At 61.2% G+C, this 11,422-nt stretch overlaps 1 protein-coding gene across 1 annotated transcript in view; it reads right to left on the reverse strand.

Annotated features, from left to right (window-relative positions):
• The window catches only part of LOC115281699, a 40,551-nt gene extending 29,458 nt beyond the window's left edge, over positions 1 to 11,093 (reverse strand). Inside the window, exons 1-2 of the mRNA XM_029927120.1 lie at positions 10,950 to 11,093; positions 10,276 to 10,626 (exon numbers count right to left, since the gene is read on the reverse strand). Of these exons, the coding sequence (XP_029782980.1) occupies positions 10,276 to 10,626; positions 10,950 to 11,093 (495 nt within the window). The remainder of the gene's footprint in view (positions 1 to 10,275; positions 10,627 to 10,949) is intronic.
• Between the last annotated feature and the right edge of the window lie 329 nt (positions 11,094 to 11,422).

Below are 11,422 nucleotides of genomic sequence, written 5' to 3' on the forward strand. Positions count from 1 at the left end.
CGCACAGCCAGACGGGGCCTGGGGGCTGTCCCCTGGCACTGCCGTCTGCCCGCCAGTCTGGTTTCGAGGCCGGCCTACACCGACTATGGGAGTACAGGCCCGCCTGCAGGGTTCACCCGGCCTGCAGAAGGTGCTGCCTTTGCGCCCCGGTGCCTCCTGGCGGCCCAAGACCTGAGGGGACGACGCCAGAGGCCGGGGCCCCCGCCCCAGCAGCCCTGCAGGTGCCGGCCAGAGACCCCCCCCCTTCCACACGTTCTCTCTGCCCCCCCAGCGGCTGTGCTCTCACCTCCCCCTGCCCCCCCGCTGCCCTCCTGAGGCTTCAGTTCAATGACTGGGGGGGGTCTTGCTCCCCAGAAACCCTGCTGGTGCCCGGGCTTGTTCCCACGGAGCCAGAGAGCTGCTGGGTCCTCACACGGGCCACCTTCTCTTTCCTCCGACACCGTCTCCTGCCATCTACAGCCACACTGGGGGTGAGGCCACAGGACTCACTGCCCTCGGGAACACTTCCGTCCCGGCCAGCTCCCCCCGCCGCTCCCCTGTACCTGGCACGCATCCCCCGGAACCTTCCGTCGACAAGCGGAAGCAGGACGCTGCAAGGGAGGCACAGACGCCACACACCGCCTTGCCGCTCACGAACACAAGCCCCCCCGGCCCATAAGTTTCCAGAATTACCTTCAATTCCTAGGTGAACGTAAGAGCATCCACCTACTGTGTTTAGTAGTTTATCACTGAAAATGCCTACACTTGCTGTTAGGGGCTCGGCTACATTTTCTGTTTCCTTCAGAGCTGTCAGGCCGCCCCATTCAGACTCGGTGATTTAGTGCAATCCACGTCTCAAAAGCATTTCATCACCGCGCTCAGGTTTACGATCAGGTGCCGGCCCCAGTGCTCTCCTCGAAGAAACACGAAGACGTCACGTCTGCAGTGCCGGGCAGGCCACAGGTGACGCCCCGCAGGCCTGGGCCCCGGGCCCTGCGCACACCAGCCGTGGGACCCGGCGGGGGCAGGGCGCCTTCTTAAAGGCAAGGACCAGCGGGCATGAGAGGAAAGAATGCTCAGTCTGCACACCGAAGCCAGGAACCCACACGCGGGGACAGAAAGCAGCCAGATTCCACCTGAACGGCAGGTGCCGAGCTCTGAACAGACACACAGGGCTGGGGGCGGGGGGTGAGGGGGGCAGGGGACGAGGCCTAAGGCCAGGTGGGGGTCCAGGAGAAGGTGTCCCCCCAGAAAAGTGGGCCGGGGACTCCCAGTAAGGTTTACCCCAGAAGCAAAACCACTGCCAGGGGCTGCCGAGAAAACCACACGACTCTAACCCGGACACAGAAGTGGAGAGAGGGAAAGGCTGGCCTCCACGTGGATTTGCGCGGACGGCCTGGGTGGGATATAACACCTTTAGGCCAGGATTTTACGTAACCTTGACCAGCAGGGCCCCTATGTGCTGGACATAAGCAAACCCAAACAACTTCTTAAAAAGGGAAAAAAAAAACAGAAAAGAGACAAAAAAGCAACCTCATCTCAAGCTTCAAAGATTTTACATAGTTAAATTTCAAAGGGAAATCATTCACGGTCAAAATCTTTAAGGCACGTCGGGAAACAGGCACCAAGACGGAAAGCCAAGGAAATAAACAGAGGCTGAAGCACACAGACTTCAGACACCCGAACCATTAGATAAAAGTAAAGCAGGTTTGTTTAACGTTCTTTAAGAAATAGAGTTGAAAATACGGCCCAAGGACTAGCGAACACCACGAATGAATCACCCCAAGGACCTGCTGTCCTGTGAGAGGCTGAGGAGAAACAGAACGGCTGCACAGACACAGAGGAAGCCCGGAGCCGGCGGGATGGCGCGTGCGGGAGCGGGTCAGGGAGCGAGTGCGCCGGGTGGGGAGGCCCGGGGTCTGGGCACGAGAGGCATCAGGGCTCGGCGGTACCCGCGCAGAGACGGGCTGGGACACTCTCAGGACTCGAGAAAGGTGCAGACGCCGGAGCTGTGAGGGGCCCCCGGACACGGACGAGAACGACCTGGCAGCAAATCCGCAAAGCCCTGGGCAAAGCGGAGCCCCCCGAAGCAGACAGGTTGGACAAGAGACAGATGCCCTAACAGAGCGGCGCTCAGCCTGGCCGCCGGCGTCTCCAAAGCGATGCTGGGAGCCGAAGGACGCACACAGAGAAACTCGATGTCAGACGGCTCCGCCCCCAGTAAACACACCGGCCTGACACCAGAGAGAGACACAAACAGACGGAGGACGACAGAAACCGGGAAAGGTCACCCCAACAAGAGAGAACATAAACAAGGAAACTCTGAAGGGTAAGCTTCAAAGGGGAGGGTGACCATGACCAAGGGGGAGGCACACCGCTGCCGGTGAGGGCTGGGGTGCGGCCGCCTGAGCCCCGCTCGGCCCCGGCCGCGCCCTCCAGGGAGGCCGAGGGAACACGGCCACGCGGCTCCGGGAGCGCAGGCCCCAAAGCCAAGCTTCTCGCTGAAGGAAACCGAGACTCACTGGACAAATGGCTTTTCCCAGGTCCGCCGGGGACCGGAAGTGTGCAGGACGAGCCCCGACCAGCCCAGCGGAGCAGAGCCAGCCAACAACGGGACGACTCGGGCTTCAGCGATGATTTGACACCTTCCTGCACCCCCGTCCTGCGTGCACACTGGCAGGCCGCGTGACTTCCTTTGACTTGAGTGGCACTTGCAAGTGTGATGCAAACAGAGGCGTGCACCTGCTCCCAGGACGCCCCCACCTCCAGGCCCGGGCCACCAGGCGCACACAGAGACCCGGCTCCCCGCTGCAGAGGGCAGCGGAGCAGGAGAGCGGCGCCGGCCAGCCCTGTGCGGGGTCCCAGGGGTCCCAGCTGGTGCGCGGGGCCTGGGAAGGAGGTCACTGTGGATTTCCAGCCCGGTGAAGCCTCCCGATGATGGAAGCCACCCCCAAAGACCTTGGGAGGAACCAGCAGAAGTGTCGTCCAGCCGGGCCCAGCCCAGACTGTACACAGTGAGCAAATAAACCCGCTCGGCCTGAAGCCCCCAGGCTCTGGGGCACTCAATTCCGTGGCCGTGGAAAAGGGAAACAAACGCCTTTGGAACTCTTCATCCAAAGAAAACAGGTTGTTCTTAGCATCTATATAGAGCCGAATCAGCAGAACTAGCAAATCACAGAGAACCCTTCAAGCACAACATCCTACTCCGGGCAGCATGGGGGCCTCCCGGCTCTCAGGAAAAAGGCTGGGGTGCACGGGGGGCGCAGCCGGTTAGCGTCTGACTCTTGACTTCAGCTCAGGCCATGACCTCACGGTGCGTGGGATGGAGCCCTGCGTCAGGCTCTGCGCTGGCAGTGCGGAGCCTGCTTGGACTCTCTCTCTTCCCCTCCCCGTTTGTTCTCCCCGTCTCTCTCTCAAAATAACCTTTTAGGGGAAAAAAAGGCCAGGAGTAGCCTATGTTTACTGTTTATCCTTTGGAACTGGCTGTCCAAAGAACACTGTTGGGCTTCTCAGCATTCGCCCGGAGTCAAAGGCGCTACTTGAAGGAGGTCGACGGAGCCCAAAGTAGCTGCCGTCCCAACACCTCAGCACCGGGAACCCCGGCACTCAACCCGGAGGTCAACAAGCTCAGGGACAGATTATAAACTACATGCATGTTAAGAGGAAACAGAAAAGTAAGTAGAAATTCTGAAATCGTTTCCTTAGTAAATAATGCGCCTTTCAAGTTTTAAACAAATGAGTCCCAGACCATGAGCACATCCACAGCAATAAAAACATCCAGGACGGAGCCTGACGAGGCCAGGAGCAAACAAGCAAACCCTTAACACAAATCTGAAAATCTAAAAAGAAGTAAATGAATAAAAGGATCATCAGGACTGGAGTGAGGATTCAGCCTCCTCTCCCCAAGCGGAGACAGAAAAGACGGCGTGAGACGCCTCGGTGCCCAGCTGCCAGCGGGGGGCGCTCTGCTCCACACCCCGGAGGCGGGGCCGCCCCGGGGCCACAGCCGCTTATCCTCAGGCTGGGGTCGGACACGGTCTAGAATTCCACCTTCGTGTTTTATTTTATTATTTCTCTCAACGTTCATCCGTTTATTTTTGAGGAACCGAGTGTGAATGAGGGAGGGGCAGAGAGAGGGGGAGACACAGAATCGGAAGCAGCTCCAGGCTCCGAGCTGTCAGCACAGAGCCCGACGCGGGGCTCGGACTCACAGATTGTGAGATCATGACCTGAACCAAAGTCGGACGTTTAACCGACTGAGCCCCCCAGGTGTCCCTGTGTCCTGTATTTTTTTTTTAAATCTGTTTTTCTATTTTGAGACAGAGAAGCAGAGAAAGAGAGGGAGGGAGGGAGGGAGAGAGAGAACACCAGCAGGGGAAGGGCAGAGGAGGGGGACAGGGAATCTGAAGCTGGCTCTGCACTGACAACAGACAGCCCACTGCGGGGCTCAAACTCACCATCTGTGAGATCATGACCTGAGCCAGAGTCAGAGGCTTAACCAACTGAGCCCCCCAGGCGCCCCCCAAATGTCTGTATTTTAGCTGATGGTAACAGTGAACAAACAGAGACCGATTTCCGCTGACGGACGCTGACGCGCCTCTCCGGTCACGGACTAGGAGCGGCAAACACAGACCAGCCCTGCCGGCCCCTGCCGGGCGAGAGGAGGGCGCACGTGCAGGAGGGCGGGGGAGGCTCCGCGGAATTGAACTCCACGGAGGACCGTGGGTCCCCAGCTCTGCTCCTCCACAAGAATGGCTACGGTCTGTATAAAAGAGATGCCACTTACTTCGTAAAACCCAAGATCCAAGGACTGTGAGACGCACTGTTGCTCCATGCGTCACCGAGGCCTTCTCAGCGGCTGGATTTTACCGGACACCTGGTCCCAGAGCCTGCGTCAGCGCCATCGGACACGATCCTCACGCGGGCCCCAGCACGTCCTGCGCCCGCGCGGAGGCCGCTCTCGGAGTCGACTTCACGGGTTCACCCGGCGTCACCCCACAGGCCCGGAAGGAGGTGCCACGTCGTCTCCCCGGCAGCCCCTGTGGTCCTTACAGGTCACAGACCCCGGGCACAGGCGCTTCGCAGTCACCACGGAAGACCCCCCACCCCCACTAGCGGCTGAAACACGGACCGTGCCCAGTCACAGCATGGAGCTCACCCCCACACATGTGCACGAGGGCAGAGACCCGCCTCCCGTGCCAGAGACGCCGGTGGGGGACGGACGGGCATCCTACAGCTGAGAGCCCAGCGTCAGGGTCACATGACACAAGATGGAGACTCCCCCACCCCACCCCCGGGACCAGCAATCAGCAGAGAACCTGACGGAAATGACGGAACAGGAAATCACGACGGTGATTATAGGCAGGCTGAACAGGAGGATGGACACTGGGGCAGAAGAGGAATCGTGAGCCAAACGGCAGTCAGGAGAAAACATCCGGACAAAAGCACGGGAAGAAACGTCGGCACACTGGACAGAAGGCGGGGACACAAGGTCTACGCTCTCGAACCGCAGGGAATGCGGCGAGGCTGAAGAAAGCCAGCAGGCCCCAGGCCGCCGAGCACCCACCCAACAGGGTAAATACACCGTAAACCACACCTACGAGCATCCCAGCAGGTGAGGAGGAAAGCTCTCAGTCGGCCAGACGGGAAAATAGGCCAGAGCATCCTCAGAGGACAAACATGAGGCCTCCAAGCCGAGCTTTCACAGAGAGGACAGACTTTCTGACCCCCTTAACCTGGGAGGTGGGAGGGGGACACGCAGCGGGGCAAAGCTAGAGCCTGCTGGCCACCGGGCCTGCCTCTGCCAGCAAAGCGGCCCCCGTCCCGGGAGCGCCCCCCACCCGAAGTCCCCCGGACGAGCGTCCCAGGACCCGCGGGGCACCCAAGGCCCCAGCACACACGCCCTGCTCCCCTCAACTTGAAAGGCGAAGCACTTGTTGGCAGGGCAGCCAGAAGCACGGTCACGTTAAAGGAGCGGCAGGGCTGTGAGACGGAGGCCCCTCGGGTGGTCACAATGAACGCACAGAGACCCGCACGACCGCCACCTCCTGAGTCCCACGCCCTGGCGACGCAGAGCCAGCGCTGTCCAGCCCACTCTCCTCCAAGAGGATAATCTGGCTTTAGGGAGGCCTCCTATGACCCGGGGATCTGCCCACGGCCACTGGTCTGCTGGCACCAAGGGCACTGATGAAAGGACAGTGTTTGTAAAACAAATGAACTTCTTTAGGGCTATTAAGGCACAGAAAACGCTCCGGCCGTGCCTAACTACCCCAGACTGCTCAGTCCTAAGTCCCCTGTGCTCCGGGCTGGAGACTCACGGCGCTGGGGACCCCGCGGCTGGGACAGCCACCCTCCCAAACCGCGGGCGGTCTGCTCTGCGCCAGTGGGTGGGGCTGCTTGCCGACCTGCGTCTACACACTAACCCCAACACCGCCCACACTGAGGACGCACCCCGACGCAGCGAGCGCCTCCATTCCTCCAATCGGAGGCCGTGCCTAGCCCCCCGCGGCCCTCGCACCTGGGCCATAGGCCGTACGCGCTCGCCACCCAACACACGGTCACTTCGTCCTCTGGGTCATGAACCCCTTGAACACCCGGCTGCCATCCTCTGACTGAAGCAGGGCAGGGGCCACGTGGGGCCAACACTGACTGGCAAGACGTCTGTCTCCCTCTTTGTAATGTAGCATTTCTCCTTCTGCTGACACAACCTGGTTTGTCACCATTGGTGGTCTTTCTCGGGTTACAACACCCACCGTAAGCTCAGCGGCTCTGATGGGAACGGAGTGCTGGTCAACAAAACCAGGGGTCCCAGGCCCGCAGGACAGAGCCCGGCCACTGGGGGCGGAGGCCGGCGCTGAGCCGCTCCTACGGGCCCGAGGCCGCTCTGGGCGGACGAGCCGGCTGTGCCAGACCGGCTGGCCCCGGCGGCCGGGCAGCACAAGAGGCGTGTCCCCAGGATGGGAACTGCCAGGCAGGCCCTGGGCCACCGCCCCTCCGGCTAAGTCCCACCTGGGCGTACACACACGTACACACACACACACACACAGATACACACATCACATGCAGCACACACACATAACATACCTCACATGCACAGATACACACACAACACATATCACACATGGCACACATCACACATAGCACACGCAGCACAGAAACAAGAACAGATAAAAATGGCAGAACAAGCTACATGTAAATTTCGCAACCTGAAGGCGAAAGTCCCAAGTGGCTCCTTCTGCCTCGTAGTCCCCTGCGGACACTTGGGTGACACGCGGAGAATGGCTACTTTCCATCAGCGGCCCACTATTAGAGCAGTAAATCATCAGGACTCTACATGCAGGGCACACAGAGGACTTGGGGTGACAGTCTCTGCGTCTGCCCTGCACTCGCCATGACAAATGCTCTATGTACCACGTCAGGGATCACCTGCACGTGTATCCGCACATGTGTGACACTAGAATTAGCCACGCGGTAAGACACCACAAGGCAAAGACTGGGAACGACTGAGGCTAAGTCACCCTCAGCGTGTCCCTAGGAGGGCATCTGAATGAGCAGGACGCTGGACAGAGGGACCAACCAATTCGTGCATGCATTCATCCATCCATCCATCTGCTCATCCATCCATCTGTCTGTCCATCCATTCATCCATCTGATCATCTGTCCAGCCATCCATCCACCTGTCCATCCATCTATCTACTCATCCATCCATCCATCCATCCGCTCATCCGTCATCCATCCATCCATCCATCCACTCATCCATTCATCCATCCATCCATCCGTCCACTCATCCATCTATCTGTCCATCCATCTATTCATCTGTCCATCCATCCGTCCATCTCCACACTGACACATCTCATACACACCTACACTATTAATCTGACAAACATGAACAGCTGACTTTCTACAAAGTACATGTGCATAGTCTACGTTGGCTGAATACAATTTTTCTCTTTTTTCTTTTATACTTTGCTTTTAAAATAAAAAGAAATATTTTTAATTTCTTCCCACAACAAAGGTAACCAGGTATAGAATTCGGTGTTTCCCACAAATTTTACACAGAGGACAGGAGAAAACCGTTTGGTAACATCCTCAGTTTCTCCCATGCTTAGGGGTTCTCTACCTTTTCTGAGGTCAAGTGCAGCCATTTCATTCTCCTAGAAGACTGCGCGTCTCACTCAGGTCCCCATTTAGTTGCAAAGCGCTGGCTTCTTCATGACTCTTTCAATTTCCTCAAATCCTGACTTACTTCTCAATTATCTGTGTTCTCGCCTTGGATTTTAATTTGGCTGACTGTTTGTTTGAAAGTAAAACCTGGAACTAACAATCCTCCGGGGGCCCTGCCCTGCCTGCAGCCCTTATGAGAGGAGTGCCCGGGGTGGGGGGGCACGGACAGAAGCCCGGGACCGCCCTCCCGCTTCGGGAAGGCGCTGGCCAGCCCGCTGCCACCCAGCCCCCAGGTCACAGCCCCGTTCAGAGGGGGCAGTCCACGGACAGGCCGGAGATGGCAGGGCCATGGTAACACAAGTGAAGAAGCAGGAGCCTCGCTGGGCCAATCGCAGCCTCTGTCTGTCTGTCGGGAAATGCTGGGAAAGGACATCTGGAACCTGCCGCTCACGCCCGGCCGTGGGCCTGGCACACGTCTCACCAGAAGACAAGCGCCCTCGCGGGCTGGGCTGGCGGGCCAGGGAGGGGCCGTCTCACCCGGTTCAGACCCCGTGCGCTCCTTGCTCCGCCGAAGCTCAGGAGTCACGGCCTTGGGCGCACACACTCCCCAGCCCTCTGCGGGGTCCTTCCACGGCAGCAGGGCACAGCGGGCGGGCAGCCACACTCCTGCGCAGGGCCTGCGGGCCGAGGGGACCCCGCACACCCGGGCAGCGGGGTCTGGCGCTCTGGCTCTCTCCTCTGCCGCCGGCAAGCACTGCCCCACTCGAGCCGGGGGCGTGTGGCCTCTGGTCCCCACCCCGTCCTGGTGGCACTTACCTTCACCACATACCCCGGGGACGGGGAACACTCTTCTGGGGGGGAACTTAACCTTGAAAATCCAAGCAAAAAATGCAGCGCATGTGTGCGTGCACGCTCTCTCTCTCTCGCTCTCTCTCTCTCTCAAAAATAAACCAACATTAAAAAACAAAAGGCACGTGGAGAGTTCCATACGAGCCCGCAACTCCTTTCCTAGGAACACACGTCTGTCCGGCAGGGTTTGCTCAGCCACGGGAAGCCCGGGACGCTGATCAGGCAACAACACGTAAGCCCATGACCGAGTCTGCGAAGCGTGGCGCGGGGTGACGGAAGTCAGACACGGGCCACGACTGCAGGATTCCCTTGTGACACCACGTTACGTGGATTTTACCTCCGTTTTCCCTGCCTCCGTTACACGCCACACCTGCCAGGATGAGCCCCGGATTCACCACTGCCACGGGGACCTGCTTTCCCCGCAGAACGGAGCCGGCCGAGCAGACGCGCCCCCCCCCCCACCAGCCTGTTCTTGCCGCCCCGGATCGGCACCTTCTCCTCCAGCTGGAACCGGATCTGACAGCCCTTCCCTGGCACACATGGTGAGCGTCTGGCAGGCCCCTCCAGCCCCCCCCAGCCCGCACCCCTGCTTCCCCGGCACCGGCGCCTCCTCAGACACCTTCGCTCCCGCCCCAGCACCCCCAGAGCCGGGGGCACACAGCTCGGCATCGGGGGCCTCAGGGTAACTCGGGGAGCGGATGCCGCACGGGCAGCCTGTGCGCTCAGACACCGGGACTCCAGCCCCGCCCCTTGCAGGCGGTGACAGGGCCTCGTTTGCAGTGTGTCACCCACAGAGCCGAGACCAGATCCCGACGGGCTTGTTAAGGACACAGTTCAGCCCTGTTTCACCATAAAACACGGTACTTGGAGCAAGTCAGCGCTCAGGGGGGTGGGAGGAGCAGGGGCCTCTGTGCCAGGGGCTCCGGCCTCCCCTTCCCCAGCCCCACGGCCCTGCCTGAGCTGACACCTCACCTCGTCTCCTCCCCACAAGCCCTCCCTTGAAGTTTACAAACTCTGAGGGTCCAGCAGCGAGCTCCTCGTCGAGCAGGTGGCGGGGCGACGGGTCACCAAGTTGGCTTCTTCCCACCGGGCCCGTGTCAGCGAGGAGGCCCCTCCTGCAAGGCCCGCCCAGCCCAGGCGCCCCTGCCAGCAGCCCGCGGGGTGGGGGCCCAGCACACACACTGGGATAGCCCGCCTCCCGCAGCGGCTGCGGCCCCAAATCCACGCTCGTCGGGGCCCCGCTGAGCGCCGCGTGGGCCCAGATCCCGAAGGACTCTCTCATACCCTCACCCGCCGCCCCGTGACCTCAGAGCCGCGACGCCTGGGGGGGGGGAGGCTGCGCATCCTTCCCGCGGCTGCAGCCCCCCCGCCCCGCTCCATCTTTCGTCTGCTTGTCGTGTTCTGTCGAGAAGCTATCGATGGTGCCTCGGAGCTGCTGAGCGGCGGCCGCTCTGCTCGGAGGGACGCCACGGCCGGTGGGGCGAGCGGGGAGGGCCGGGCCGCGGAGGCTTGCAGGCCAGGCTGCACGGAGCACAACTCGCAAGTCTCCGGGAACACGGTGTGGGGAGGGGCGGGCGGGCAGGGAGAGAGGACCGGCGGCGGCGGAGTGCGGGATGGGAGACGGCCTGCGCGGTCCTGCGAACGTAAGGAGCACCTGATGCGACGGGCTTCACGCCAGACAGAGTCATGGGAAGTGGGAGCCGTCCCCGCAGTGCCCCGTGCCCTCCTCGCCGGGGCCCACTCACGACACGCTGGCGAGCGGGACGGAGCTCAGCCTTAAGACCAGCAGACAGGGAAGGAGAGGGGAGCTGGCCAGCCTGGGGCACAGCGGGACGGGACGGCGCTGTGACAGCAGCGTCAGCGATGACTCACCACGAGGGCCATCTTCGCCGCACGGCCCTCCCTCAGTCATCCACACCCAACCCTGAAAATGCCAAGACCAGGTGGGACCCACTCACTCCCGAGTTGTGCCGCAGCCCCGTTCGCTCGGAACCCCCAGGGGGCAGAGCTGGCAGCGTTACCAGACGCCGCTCGCCCCTGCTCCACCCCCAGAGGGACGTCACCGCCCGCGGGTCACCCGGCAGCCCGGCGGACAGCGCCATTCCGAGCTCCCCCAGCACGAGGGGCGCTCCCAGATGTCCGGCTGCTTGTGAACAGGCCATACCCGCTCCCTCCCCGAGACGAGGGTCAAGCCGCCAGCCCCCCCGGGGGGACAAGGCGATATGCTCACCACGGCCCCACCAAAACGCCACCTGTGCCCCAAGCCCACGGGACAAGCCTGTGAACGCCCCAAAGAGGCACGAGGCTGTCCCCTGGCCTCAGGCCCCACCCCCCGGGCGCCCCCTCCCACCACACGGCACGGCGACAAGCACCGTCTGTCCGAGCAGGCGCTCAGCGGCGCAGGCAGCCCTGGGGTCGATGCCAAAGTCGC

The sequence above is a fragment of the Suricata suricatta genome, chromosome 17, assembly GCF_006229205.1.
Source record: "Suricata suricatta isolate VVHF042 chromosome 17, meerkat_22Aug2017_6uvM2_HiC, whole genome shotgun sequence".
NCBI lineage: Eukaryota > Metazoa > Chordata > Mammalia > Carnivora > Herpestidae > Suricata > Suricata suricatta.